The 15469-nt window shown below is 42.9% G+C and overlaps 1 protein-coding gene across 1 annotated transcript in view; it reads left to right on the plus strand.

Annotated features, from left to right (window-relative positions):
- Positions 1-1921: 1921 nt before the first annotated feature.
- The window catches only part of kif13ba (kinesin family member 13Ba), a 93108-nt gene continuing 79560 nt past the window's right edge, over positions 1922-15469 (plus strand). Inside the window, exons 1-2 of the mRNA XM_056278451.1 lie at positions 1922-2054; positions 2309-2688. Of these exons, the coding sequence (XP_056134426.1) occupies positions 2619-2688 (70 nt within the window). The 5' untranslated portion in view covers positions 1922-2054; positions 2309-2618. The remainder of the gene's footprint in view (positions 2055-2308; positions 2689-15469) is intronic.

Raw genomic sequence — 15469 nt, forward strand, 5'->3', positions numbered from 1 at the left:
TCAGAACCCAAACTGATGTATTTACTTAATCTGACTAGGAGCCAAATAAGTCCCTTTAGTATCAATTTTCTAACAGGAGTGAGCAAATCCTAACAATTGTGACACTGTCACCAGCAAATGTTTGGTAAATCTTTTTGTTGACATAAATAATTAAAATGAATTTCTAACAATGTTATAATATGTACATTTTCTGTTCATTTGCTAATCAGTTGATCGACTAATCATTTCAGCTTTGAATACATACATTATCTACTACTACTTTCAGCTGCTCCCGTTAGGGGTCACCACAGCGGATCACCCGTTTCCATTTCTTCCTGTCTTCTGCATCTTCCTCTGTCACACCAGCCACCTGCATGTTATATATGGTGGCCTGTTTATGGAGGTTTATGGATGGCCTCACCTACAGGCGTAATTTATGGGGGGTCAGGGGGGCCATGTCCCCCTCAATATTTAGAAGAACTGAATTTGTCCCCCCCAAAAAATATATCATGAATGATAATTTTAACTCCCTTGCCAAAAAAGGTAAAGTAACAACACAGACAGTCGAACTACTTAAAATATCATTCATACTTGTTTTCCAACGATTTCATACACCCCTATGCTTGGACCATACCATTTTAACCTTGCCACTGGGATTGCCGACCTCGTTGCTGTCTTGCAGTTGCTCCTGACAACCAGGAAACCGGAGCAGGAATGATTGTGTGAGCAAGTGTAAGTAATGTAGTCTTACCGGTTATTTTTTGCCCGGTGCGGGATTCGATACAGGGTGTACTGCGCCACAAGGCGACGTCACTAACCGCTCGGCTAAAGGGTCAGACCCGTTAGCTAGGGACTAACGTGTCTTATTAGTAGTTTACAGTAGTTAGCCAGCTTGCTTGTCTAGCCAAGTACACCACCCTTTCTTACATTTGGAGTTTCTGAGTTAGATTTTCTTACGTGTTTCTGGATGAATTATAGCCTTATCTAGTTTATAACTTGTGTTTGGGGTTATCAGTTCAGACCCCCTCACGAACTAGCTAGCTAGTGCTTGCTAACAGTAGCCCCTAGACGTTTATGTTAGCTTAAATGAACTTGAACTGATAATTTCGGGAACATGAGATAACATAATAGGTACATCTACAAACCAATTTGTGCCAAGTGTATTGTATTAGTTCAAATGTTAACCGCGTTTACAATGAAAATTTGTTCACATGATTTCTCCTCGGTGAAATCTATCAATATTGTAGCAATTTCGGCGGACAACGCAACCACAGGAACTGCCGCGGCCGGGAAGCGAACCTGTGTCACCCGCACCGCAGGAGACATGGCTAACCGCTCGACTAAAGGGTCAGACCCGCCAGCTAGTGGCCAGCGTGTCTACTTATCCATGCACGTTACACTGCCCCCTTCTTCGGGAAGCGCGTCCCCGCGCTTAAGCATATCAGCTCCTTCACGCCTCAGGGCGCATACGCTTCCGATGGCCTTACGGTCGCTCCATCCCACTTCTGACACCAATGTAGCGAATTCGGGGGACAACACAACCACAGGAACTGCCGCGGCCGAGAAGCGAACCCGTGTCGCACCGCGGGAGACATCGCTAACCGCTCGACTAAAGGGTCAGACCCGCCAGCCAGTGGCCAGCGTGTCTACTTATCCATGCACGTTACAATACTATTTCAGGGGCAATATCATACTGCCATTATTAAAAGCATATAATTGATTTCTTCCTAGTCCTCCCCTTATTGAAGAATGGTGAACATCCTGCTTGACCTTAGCTCACCCTGATTAGTGACGGTAACACCCACCACACACATACTCTCTCTCGCGCGCGCGCGCACACGCACACACACGCGCCTCGGGGGACTTTACTTTGAAGGATAACTTTGTTAAACGGAAACGACGACGTCGCTCGTTCCTTTCGTCTTGACGCAGGGATAGCGGTGCCATTCGGAAGTCCCATCGTGGAAGGGCTGGGGATTAAAGTTGGAGCCTTTGAGGTGTGGTACCAGAAAAAAACATTTCACTATAGTTTCCTCCTGGACTAACACTGTCACCCCCGGGATGAATTCACCACGGTATGTCAGTTTGAGTTTGTTTAATGTTTGGGATGTGTTATGGTGGAAAATGTGGAGGATATGGTGCTTTCCTCCTGGTCAGCCCCTAGCCTCATACAGTTCGCTCGGTACATTAGCTCGCTAGCCACTTTCTGTGTTACAAGTAACCTGGTACGTGTTTGCTCACAGTGGCCGAATAGCTGTTATGATATGTAGCTAACTACGCTTTTATTTTGCTCTTTTTTCCTCCCCCTACCCCCACCCACCCTGCTCAGCTCCCACACCTATGGGAATATGCATTTGTCTGGATAATGTGCAAAATACCAGAATAAGCAACGGCTGGCTTCCTCCAGAAAAATTTCCCAGGCAGCCGAGCTATTGTTTTGTGGTGGAAAATGCCATATCTGTGGTGCAGCCCTTACAGCTAGCTGGCTGGTCGTCCGGCTAGCGAAGGATTTCAAGCTTTTTTGTTTTTTGTTTTTTTCTTCTTCTTCTTTTGGATGATTTGTCAGCTGAAGAGTTGATTGAGGATCAAAACTACCTTCTTTTGTCGTTGCGAACCCTGTCGTTTTGACAGCGGACACGATGGGGGAAACGAGCTTGGACGACTCCAACGTTAAGGTGGCTGTTCGTGTTCGTCCTATGAACAGGAGAGGTGAGTGGCTTCGAGTTTTCTGACATGTCACAAGACCATAGCTGCCCGATACGTAGGGCGATAACCTGGGGATTGCTCACAGTTTGCTGTATTTTATTTTGTTTTAACATTTTATTTCCTGTGAAGACACATATTGGTTCCTATTCAGAAACCACTAATCTGCATCCTGCTGAGCTTTGTGTCACACGGACCAGTTTTTTTTTAAAGTGCTGCCATGCACTGATGGATATCAGTCTGATCTACCAAGAGTGCCTTTAGATCACTGGTACACAACCCGGTCTGCATTGGTACTGTTGGTTTTATGTTCTGCCAAATAATTAATTGCATTCACTTGTTGGGCCAGCCTCTCCAACCAGGACGGTCTTCGACTTGGAACAACAGGTGAACCTGCCGTTCCCATACCTAGATTAAGAAACTGGTAGTACTGGACTGAAAACTGCTAGAATGAGAAGCGCTGCAATATACGATGTTGTCTCTTCTCTGTTGATTGATACCAATGCCAATGGGTGCACAATGTATGCAGCACCGGGTTTGGGCAGTAGTGGTTTTTGTTGACCGTGCAGTATTGGACCACTTTGCTTGAATGAGAGAGACTGCAACTCCTGAACACAGAAAACATATTTCTTACAAACTCGTTAACATGTGCTATTGATATCCCCTCCCCAACATTACACTTGGTTAATGAAGGTGTTGTCCTAATTTGATGAGTCCCTTTTGTGCGCCCAAATAGTCCATTCATTTATACCACAGATTTTCAGTGGTATGCATACGAAAGCGATGATGACACTTCCAGTTTGTGTGCCAAGTCGGATTTTGGCTGTGGGAGACCATGTGTTGTGTAAAAGCGAGGAGGGAGCGGCTGAAGTGGAATGGGCGACCCGGCTACGTCCACGACCACAAGCCCCTCCCTCCCTACCTCCAGCCCATAAGCTGCAGAAGTCGGTCACAAGACCATAGAGGTAGAACCCCCTGCTCAGTTCCCTGTTGCCTCTAAGCAAAAAGAAATCTCACATTGACCACAGAAACCAACAGCAACGAAAGATTGACTTTTTTTTTATTGGCATGTTTAGATTTTCTCATGGCACACAAAAGTCTTGCTCAGTTCTCATTGTAGACAACTGTTTGTTAACCTCCGACATGCCTTCCATTCTCATCTGCTGCTGCTGGATATCCAGGCTGCAGAGAGTCCCTGCTTCAGGAGACATTTGGAAGTCAGGACACACTTCGGCTGTAACCGTTGGTGGTGATGGCAGACAGTACCGTATTTAACTTAAAATTTCTGTTTTGTCTGTTTTCGAGAGAGGCAGAGGTGATTTGCTGGCTGCTTGGCCAGGACAAAGCCAGGAAGGGAGTGAATATTTGCTAACATTGCGTAATGTGCCGCATTCCCATGGATGTGGCTGGGGTGGTCAAGAGGCCTTCGAAGAACAGCGACCCTGGTATAGCAACGGCAACACACACGGCTGTTCTGTTTCCTGGCTGATGTCATGGCTATTGTGCCAAACCCCGCTACCATTCGCCAGGCAGCTTGCTGACTGCCTGCTGGGAAGGAGTTAGGATAGAGAGGCAGTGGAAAGTAGGATGTGTTTATGGAGAGAGGAGAGGCACAAGATAACAATGGATACATTTATCCATAGAACCACACTGCATCACACATTCCCCTCTCCGATACAGCAAAACTTTGCATTACTACTGCATTACGAGAGGCATGTGAGGAATGAAGTCAAGGAGCAGGAAGAGATGTGGGAAACCATTTCCTCTTGTCTCTCTAATCTTTCTCTCTTGGTCAGACCTGATTTCATTAATTCTTATTATTTCTCTTTCTCCAGACCTCTTTTCTATTTCTTCACCACTCGGTCATCTGCTTCTTTACTTTTTGCATCGCCGCACTTACGGCACAAGTCTTTGAAGGTGTGTTCTGGTCTGTTGCCCTTCAGCCACAAGTTTCCATAGCTAAGCCCCCATATTTCTGGCTGGAACAGAAATAGTCAGCTTTCTGTCTTTTGAGCCTCCAGTTCCAAAATGCAAAGCCAGTGCCAGCGTGGTTTGCATGAACTGACAGGAACCTCAGAGGTGTCACCACCATAGAGAAATGCTAGTAGTTTGTAGCAGCATCAGGTATACTTTTCTTTTCTATGCATTTCTGCAGAAAATTGTTATAGGGTAATTTTGAATGGCAGCACTTTTTGTTTTTGCAGACAATTGGTCCTACTTAAAAATCTAGACTTGTGAATTGTTGGATCCATATCTGGGCTTGCAGTACAGCAGACTTGTTGAATATGTTAGTTGATTCACAAGTGATAACAGCATCTGTAATTAATTAAAACAGTCACCACAGTAGTGAATATTAAGTCTCACAGTATAGGTTAGAATCCACCATGCTCAAGAGCCGGGCGCATGCTGTCGGAGGCCCTGTTGGAGTGTTTGAGTTGGGTCACGCAAGTCAAGCACATGAAAATAACCTTAGGTTGGTGAGCAAAAAATAAAAATAAAAAAACCCAGCTTTGATACCAATACAAGCCCAAATTTGGCTTTTTTTTCTCTCCTTTTCCCCCCCCAATTGTATCCGGCCAATTACCCCACTCTTCCGAGCCGTCCTGGTCACTGCTCCACCCCCTCTGCCGATCCGGGGAGGGCTGCCGACTACCACATGCCTCCTCCGATACATGTGGAGTCGCCAGCCGCTTCTTTTCACCTGACAGTGAGGCGTTTCGCCAGGGGGACGTAGTGCATGGGAGGATCACACTATTCCCCCCAGTTCCCCCTCCCCCCTGCGAACAGGCGCCCTGACCGAGCAGACGAGGCACTAGTGCAGCGACCAGGGCACATACCCACATCCGGCTTCCCACCCGCAGACACAGCCAATTGTGTCTATAGGGACGCCCGACCAGGCCGGAGGTAACACAGGGATTCAAACCGGCGATCCCCGTGTTGGTAGGCAACGGAATAGACCGCTACACTACCCAGACACCCCAAATTTGGCATTTTCAAAACAAAAGGCTAACGCAGGCAAAATTAGAAACTGGTAAAATGAAGAAACTGAACTGACACTTGATACTGTAAAATGTAATTATTTTGTTTTTTAAATGTTGTTTTCTTATCGGAAAGCCATAAATAGTTATTTGGTAATTTCATTTCCCTTCTTTACAAAAGTATCTATTTGACAACTTCCCCTATCTACTCTGGCATGCTGGCAGGAAAACAGTATGGCCATAAGAGCAGAGCATCAGATTTTCTGCAGCTGTCTGGAACACAGTTTCTGGGTCAGCTTTATATTAAGTAGCTGTAAAAAAAAGGGGGGGTATTATTAATGAGTAATAGGGCTTTTATAAGCTTTTACAACAAATCCTTTAAAAGTATTGACAATCATCTTATAAATTGTAAATGATTGTTAATAGCATTTCAAACCTTAAGGTTAAATTTAGGTACTAAGGCCATCTTAATGGCTAAGGCTAAGGCATCTATTTTGGCTTCTCAGTGTTTCCCAAACCCAGTCCTTAAGTGCCCTGTCCTGCAGATTTCCTTTGTAACCCTTAGAGACAGCATAAAATGCAAATCGACTTTTACTCCATTGGCTAATTTCCCCAATCATGTTATGCACATATGCAACAACTTCTGCCAAAAAATATCACAAATTCTACTTATTGATTTTATAGCAAAATCCAATCACCTATGGAGAAACTCCCATACTGTTTCTCACATCAGATACTGCTTTACTTTTGTGTTACCTGTAGTCTGTATAACACTGCTGTGAATGCATACAAGGGTCGCTTAGTGAGCAGACTGTATTTCCACCAGATGATGACCCAAGTTCAAGTGCCAGCGACGGCATGCATCCGTCCTGTCCAGATGGCCCTGAACAAGTGTCAGCATCATTGTTAATCTTCTTGTGAAAGGAACGGGTCAAAAATAATTTCTCCAATCAGCTACTATGTAGCTGAAGCTCGTAGTTTCCTTATCAACCAAGCTAAATACTGGGCATCTGAATGTGTGAAAAGCATCACACATTGGTGCAGTACTAGCCTTATGGCCAGGAGAGCCAGCTCGGTGACAAAAGGCTAGTGGTTTGACTCCCAGCAGGGAAAATCTGTGGCTAGAAAGTCAAGTCAAATCAGCTTTATTTGTATAGCCCAATATCACAAATTTGCCTCAAGGGGCTTTACAGCAACACAACATCCTGTTCTTAGACCCTCACATCGGATAAGGAACAACTCCCTTTAAAAAAAGAAACCTTTAACAGGGAGAAAAAGAAACCTCAGGGAGAGCAACAGAGGAGGGCTCTCTCTCCCAAGGTAGTCAACGTGCAGTCGATGTTGTGTTTACACAATTTAAAGAATACAATATTGAAAGAGGATAACAGAATTATAATGGAATTATACAATTTATGATGAGGAGGATGCCAAGCAGTGTCCTGATACCACCGGAACAGCCCATGACCCGAACCACACGACCACCATCGCCATATAAAAAAAAAAAGAAAAAAGAAAAAAAATTAGTCACACATCTTAGTGAGAGAAGGATATAACATTAAAACAGGATGACAAAATTATATGGATTTATAAGATATATAAAAAGAAAATGTGATGAGGGGGAACTGAATGGGGAAACTTTCTCTCTCAACAATGACCCTTGAAGTGCCCCTGAGCAGTTCACATCTCCAAAATGCTGCAGTAGAGTTGCTTAGTAGACATCAACGGTTGTGTTGCACAGCATCAAGAAGCTGACAGTAACAAGGCTGAGAGGTGACAGAATGCTTTAGCTGGTCGATTGACTGTGAAATGTCATTAAAGTCACAAGTTAAACCTCAGGAACGGCCACGTGTCTGGCCATAGTGTCATGGTGAGCGGGACGCTACACTCCAACCTATCCATCTGCTAAATCCGGTAAATGAAAACATAATGTGGGCCATGGTAGAAGGCTGTGGTAATTAATGAGCCACTGCTGAGAACTGGGATGTGCTTCTAGTCAACTTGCCTCGTTAAGTCAAGTTTGAGAACAACTTTGAAACTGTGGATTCTGGGTTGATTTTCATAACCCTAAAGTGCCATTTCATGCATTCTAAGGCATTGGGGAAAAAAACAAAACACTAAATATAATACTAGAAGCAGGAATAAGCGACACATTTATTAAAATGAAATTATTTTTCTTTGAAATAGATACAGAAAGTTATGTTTGCCCTCTGTTGCTTTTGTCTGCATGTCTCGCCCGTTCTTTTTTCTTGCGATACGAATGCGATATAGCCGGCTAACGTTACCTATTAAAGATATCCAGTGGACTTTTTGTGGCACCACGGTGAGAAAAAGCAGGTCCCCATTGTGTTTGCATCACTTGTTCTTCCAGCACATGCACGAGGACACATGTGCATTTCACAAGCACAGAGGTGACATATTACACATCTCTGCAGACACGGAAAAAGAAAAGGAGGAAATGTCAGTTGGACTCTTCAATCAGGGCAGAAATTCAAGCACACAGTTTTATCTAATAATTTTAACGGTTTTATAATTTTGTAATTTATTTTTTATTTTATTTTTTTAAACATTTTATAGTTTTAACTGTTTTATAAAATCCAAACTTGCAAATAAGAAACCAAGCTTTCCTGGACTGTTGGTTGAGCTCAAGCAATTCATTTCCACTTTAGCTGAATATTATAACAAAAAAGCTCTTAAAACATGTATGATTTTACAAGCTTTACAAGGTCTTAATTTTCTGGTTTTTTTTTTTTTTTGTCTCTGGGATATTTGTGCCCTGTGATGGTCTGGCGGTCTGTCCAGGGTGTCTCCACACCTGCCGCCCAGTGACCGCTTGGATAGGCTCCAGCATCCCTATGACCCTGAGAGCAGGATAAGCGGTTTGGAGAATGGATGGATGGGATATTTATTTACTTGACTTTTCTTTCTCACTTATTTTATATTTATGGTCTTGAAATTAAGTTTGATTTAAAAAGAAGAAAAAAAAGTCTCCAGAAAAAAACCCAATTATATAGCTCTGCTTCTACAACAGAAGCAAAGATATATAAGAATGGAGGAAACAAAAGGACAAAGAAAGTAATCTCATAAACATCGGTGAGGCTCATCCACAGTGAAGGCTACAGTCAGAGAAAACATTTCGGGGTGAGATTAGCTGAATTAAGTTTTACATTTGTTTCAATTTCATGCAATTTGACAGCTGCTGGCAATAATATGTAAAATCTACTCATATATTTTCGTAATGTGTGTGTGTGTGTGGTGTTAGTGTAGATAGCGGGACTGAAAACTAAAGCACTTATGATCCTAATTCTTTTTGGAGATGGTAGGTATTGTCTCAGAGAGTAAGGGAAAAATCCCAGAAAATTAAAATTATGCATAAATATGCAAAATATGCATTTTTCTAAAAATGGCTAAAAACCACTTTTCTCGGCATTTCAGAGGATTCTTAGCATCTTTGATTTTTTCACCTATATAAAAAAAAATTTCTGGGACTTAGAATCTATGTTTTGGCATTATGCAAAATATATGCATTTTTGCAAAAATGCACTTATGATCCTAATTTATTTGGAGGTGGTAGGTATTGTTCCAGAGAGGACCAGAAAAATAGCAGAAAATTAAATTATAATTATAATAATTATGCATAATTATGCAAAATATGCATTTTCTAAATATGGCTAAAAACCACTTTTCTCGGCATTTCAGATGATTCTGAGCATTTGGGAGGAGGGAGTTGGAGTGGGGGGGGGGGTTAGCTGGCAGGATGAAGAGGAGGGAGATTTAGACGGGTGGATAACCAAACCGCTACATTGTAGCGGGGTTCTTCTAGTACACTAATAAAAAGAGACGATCGCAAGCTGAGGTGTGTGTGTGTGTGTGTGTGTGTGTGTGGGTGGTTGTGTGTGTGTGTGTGTGTGTGTCTGTGTGTGTGTATATATACGTATATATACAGTGCATCCGAAAAGTATTCACACCCCTTCACTTTCCCCACATTTTGTTATGTTACAGCCTTATTCCAAAATGGATTAAATTCCTTTTTTTCTCATCAATCTACACACAATACCCCATAATGACAAAGTGAAAAAGGTTTTGTAGATATTTTTGCAAAATTATTAAAAATAAAAGACTGAAATATTGCATGTACATAAGTATTCACACCCTTTGCTATGACACTCAAAATTGAGCTCAGGTTCATCCTGTTTCCACTAACCGTCCTTGAGATGTTTCTACATCTTGATTGGAGTCCACCTGTAGTAAATTCAATTGATTGGACATGATTTGGAAAGGCACACAACTGTCTATATAAGGTCCCACTGTTGACAGTGCATGTCAGAGCAGAAACCAAGCCATGAAGTCAAAGGAATTGTCTGTGGACCTCAGAGACAGGATTGTATCGAGGCACAGATCTGGGGAAGGGTACAAAAAAAATTCTACAGCTTTGAAGGTCCCGAAGAGCACAGTGGTCTCCATCGTTCATAAATGGAAGAAGTTTGGATCCACCAGGACTCTTCCTAGAGCTGGCCGCCCAGCCAAACTGAGCAATCGGGGGAGAAGGGCCTTGGTCAGGGAGGTGACCAAGAACCCGATGGTCACTCTGACAGAGCTCCAGCGTTCCTCTGCAGAGATGGGAGGACCTTCCAGAAGGACAACCATCTCTGCAGCACTCCACCAATCAGGCCTTTATGGTAGAGTGGCCAGACGGAAGCCTTTGCTCAGTAAAAGGCACATGACAGCCCTCTTGGAGTTTGCCAGAAAGCACCTAAAGGACTCTCAGACCATGTGAAACAAGATTCTCTGGTCTGATGAAACCAAGATTGAACTCTTTGGCCTGAATGCCAAACGTCACGTCTGGAGGAAACCAGGCACTTCTCATCACCTTGCTAATACCGTCCCTACAGTGAAGCATGGTGGTGGCAGCATCATGCTGTGGGGATGTTTTTCAGCGGCAGGAACTGGGAGACTAGTCAGGATCGAGGGAAAGATGAATGGAGCAAAGTACAGAGAGATCCTTGATGAAAACCTGCTCCAGAGCACTCAGGACCTCAGACTGGGACAAAGGTTTACCTTTCAACACAACAACGACCCTAAGCACACAGCCAGGACAACGAAGGAGTGGCTCCGGGACAAGTCTGTGAATGTCCTTGAGTGGCCCAGACTTGAATCCCATTGAACATCTCTGGAAAGACCTGAAAATAGGTGTGCAGCGATGCTCCCCATCTAACCTTACAGAGCTTGAGAGGATCTACAGAGAAGAATGGGAGAAATACTCCAAATATAGGTGTGCCAAGGTTGTCGCTTACTACCCAAGAAGACTTGAGGCTGTAATCGCTGCCAAGGGTGCCTCAACCAAGTATTGAGTAAAGGGTGTGAATACTTATGTACATGCAATATTTCAGTCTTTTATTTTTTTTAAATTTGCAAAAAATTCTACAAAACCTTTTTCGCTTTGTCATTATGGGGTATTGTATGTAGATTGATGAGGGGAAAAAAGGAATTTGATCCATTTTGGAATAAGGCTGTAACGTAACAAAATGTGGGGAAAGTGAAGGGGTGTGAATACTTTCCGGATGCACTCTATATATAAAATCCAGTGAGTCAAGTAAATTCTTTATGAGACAGTACAAGCCTGTTTCATGCCATAATTAATCATCATTGCTGATGACATGAAACAGGCTTGTACTGTCTCATAAAGAATTTACTTGACTTTACTTGACTCGCTGGATTATTTTGCTCCTTATTTGTTGAGCACTTTCCCTACCAATGAGTGTTTCTTTTAACAAAGTTATATACTGTAAACAATGTAGCTTTCAAAACCATCGCAAAACCAGGCATCACAGACACATACGATGTATTTTGGTGACAAACTTCAAATGTAAAACTGAGGCTACCTTTTTAAATGTATTCTGTCGCCTCGCCTTGACAAGGGAGCTATCCAGATTGGGCGCCCCGACATCAGCCTGAGGTCGCCTGTATTTGTTCACTTCCCTCAGATGGTCGGGCTTCTTCCCCCTCTTCCATAAAGACAGCTGAACTGATCGTGGTGAAAAATGATTTAATGCAGTGTTGAGAAGGGATCTATGTACTTTTGTTTATTTAGTTATGTATTTATTTATTTTTTGCCAGAGCCATGCTGTCTTAGCTGGTCAGTGAGTGGTGTGAAGTGGATATGGGCTCCTGCTTTTGCTGTCCTGAGAGTTGTTGGTCCCAAATCTGATGGCGTAGAATTATATGGGATTATTTCTCTTTGCGTCAGTGTCCTTACACATACAACATGAATATTGTAATCATGACCTGTTGAAATATTGTTAGATAAAATTATGCAAATGTAATGACTCCATTGAGGAAGGAAATGGTTTTATTGCAGGCTCTTTACATTGGAGCAGAAATCTTAGCAGAGTAGCATACGTGGGGAAACGGTGTGGTGCAGTGCCACTTTTCCATCCTTCGAGGAGAACCGTTCTGCTGTTTTTATCACACACTGTGATCTGAATTATAAATAAGGGTTTTTGATCTTAATTGGATTGAGGAGCCAAGTTATTTTTACTTATGCAATTTTATACTCACATCTCAACATCTGGCCACTCAACTGCAGCAGGCTTTCTAAAAAAAAAATTAAAAAAAATATCCGATTACTGCCAGTGGTTGTGTGTGATGCATAACCAATATTTTATGTTTAGTGAGTGGTGGAACTAAAATGTACAATTCCAGTAATAAATGCAACCATTGTCTTGGTGGGATAACCCAAACCACCATGGGAAATTGAAAAAATAAAGTCAGTAAACAACTCATCTTTCACAGTATCAGTGTGATGGCACCTGTAGCTTTGGGGAGCCCACAACCCTGCCTGGGAAAAAAAAAAACATCCAGAGGAAATATTGAAATGCTAGGTTTTGCATTCTTAATTGTTTAGCTTTATGAGTTGACCACTCCTTAACCTGCAGAGGAAGTGGCTTGAATGAAATGGTTTTCCAAAGACCAAGTGTTGGAATGGAATGCATGCTACAAATGGGTCAGGGCCAGCATGTAACTCCCTTTTTGGTTTCACAGGAGTATCTGCATATAGATTTTGGAAGCCCCTTTATCAAATTAGCCTGGTGCTTGTTTCGAGGTAAAGACTGCATATGTCTTGACATGAGGAAGTTTCTCTCTTTACCAAGACTCTTTTTTTCATGGATCAGGGCTAGATTTAACATGCAGGCAAATCTACTGGATTTTAACACTGGTTGACTTGCCATCAGAGAAAGTAGCTGATGAGTTTGGTGATTCATCCATCTTTGGTCGGTCTGTTCAATGCAACAGGCAGGTGTTCTCAATGTTTTGTACACTGGGCCCACATGACATGTAAGGACTTGACATTTCGATGACTTAAGGCTGATCTGAACGGTCCTTAAAGGTCAGACAGAAGCAATTTCACCAAAACAAGACAAGCTCCACGTAAGGCCCCCTCTTTATGACTAAAAAAAAAATATATATATATATATATATATTTTTTTTGCTACCTTTTGCGATCTGTCACTCGCAGTAATTTACAGTGCAGGTTTCAGTGCAGCCCTGCTCTGAAATATTTTCAGAAAATTCTTTTCAGAAAAATCCCAGTCTATTTACTTTGTTCATTTACTTTGCATCAGAATTGCTGTATTGAAAAAAAAAGTGTGTGTGTGTGTGTGTGTGTGTATATATATATATATATATATATATATATATCTTCATTTTCCAAACCCCTTTTCATAATTAAGGTCAGAGGATGCTGGAGCCTATCCCAGCAGTCATTAGGCGGCAGGCGGGGAGACACCCTGGACTGGTTGCCAGTCCATCACAGGGCGGACCATTCACACCTAGGGACAATTTAGTATGGCTAATTCACCTGATCTACATGTCTTTGGACTGTGGGAGGAAACCAGAGCACCCGGAGGAAACCCATGCAGACATGGGGAGAACATGTAAGTGTCACATGGAGGACAACCCCCAGGTGGGATTACTCTGGGGTTCGAACCCAGGACCTTCTTGCTGTGAGGCAACAGTGCTAACCACTGCACCACCGTGCCGCCCTGCTATTAATAATAAGGATGTGAAATAACAAATGTGTGCAGCTGATAGGGAAGGCATTTCAGCATTCTATAAAAAAGTAAACATTTAGAGAATATACACTCACTGGCCACTTTATTAGGTACACCTTGCTAATACCAGGTTGGACCCCCTTTTGCCTTCAGAACTGCCTTAATCCTTCGTGGCATAGATTCAACAAGGTACTGGAAACATTCCTCAGAGAGTTTGGTCCATATTGACATGATAGCATCACGCAGTTGCTGCAGATTTGTCGGCTGCACATCCATGATGCGAATCTCCCGGTCCACCACATCCCAAAGGTGGTCTATTGGATTGAGATCTGGTGACTGTGGAGGCCATTTGAGTACAGTGAACTCATTGTCATGTTCAAGAAACCAGTCTGAGATGATTCGAGCTTTATGACATGGCGCGTTATCCTGCTGGAAGTAGCCATCATAAGATGGGAACACTGTGGTCATAAAGGGATGGACATGGTCAGCAATAATACTCAGGTAGGCTGTGGCGTTGGCACGATGCTCAATTGGTACTAAGGGGCCCAAAGTGTGCCAAGAAAATATCCCCCACACCATTACACCACCACCACCAGCCTGAACCGTTGATACAAGGCAAGATGGATCCATGCTTTCATGTTGTTGACGCCAAATTCTGACCCTACCATCCGAATGTCGCAGCAGAAATCGAGACTCATCAGACCAGGCAACGTTTTTCCAATCTTCTATTGTCCCATTTTGGTGAGCCTGTGCGAATTGTAGCCTCAGTTTCCTGTTCTTAGCTGACAGGAGTGGCACCCGGTGTGGTCTTCTGCTGCTGTAGCCCATCTGCCTCAAGGTTCGGCGTGTTGTGCGTTCAGAGATGCTCTTCTGCATACCTCGGTTGTAATGAGTGGTTATTTGAGTTACTGTTGCCTTTCTGTCAGCTCGAACCAGTCTGGCCATTCTCCTCTGACCTCTGGCATCAACAAGGCATTTTCGCCCACAGAACTGCCGCTCACTGGATATTTTCTCTTTTTCGGACCATTCTCTGTAAACCCTAGAGATGGTTGTGCGTGAAAATCCCAGTAGATCAGCAGTTTCTGAAATACTCAGACCAGCCCGTCTGGCACCAACAACCATGCCACGTTCAAAGTCACTTAAATCACATTTCTTCCCCATTCTGATGCTCGGTTTGAACTGCAGCAGATCGTCTTGACCATGTCTACATGCCTAAATGCATTGAGTTGCTGCCATGTGATTGGCTGATTAGAAATTTGCGTTAACGAGCAGTTGGACAGGTGTGCCTAATAAAGTGGCCGGTGAGTGTATATATATACACACACAATTTTGTATGTGAATTTGTAGGCATTTATATCTATTTATACCTTGGTCTCAATAGTGGTTATGTACTTGCACTCACCTACCTCAACTTTATTTTTTAATCGCTGTTGAGTTCACAGAGTTGTGTAAAGGGGTTGCGTTAACTGAGAATTGCCCATCATTTGCAGAATGTTAAAAGCGTTGATGGATCTTCCAAACGTCATCTGTTATTTTGGACAGCATCAGCATAAGAAATTGGCTTTGTTGGCGTTTTGAGAGAACACTCAAAATACACTGGAGCAGAGTGAATGTTGCACAGCAAACTATCAGGGTGTACCAGTAATGGTCTTTGCTAAACTATTGTGAAAATGTAGCATATAGAGTAGGCAGTTATTTTGCTGTTGACTACCATCAAGTAGGCTCCTAGCATTTGTGCATGTGAATAGATTTTTTTTAAAA

Source organism: Lampris incognitus, chromosome 4 (assembly GCF_029633865.1).
Source record: "Lampris incognitus isolate fLamInc1 chromosome 4, fLamInc1.hap2, whole genome shotgun sequence".
Classification (NCBI taxonomy): domain Eukaryota; kingdom Metazoa; phylum Chordata; class Actinopteri; order Lampriformes; family Lampridae; genus Lampris; species Lampris incognitus.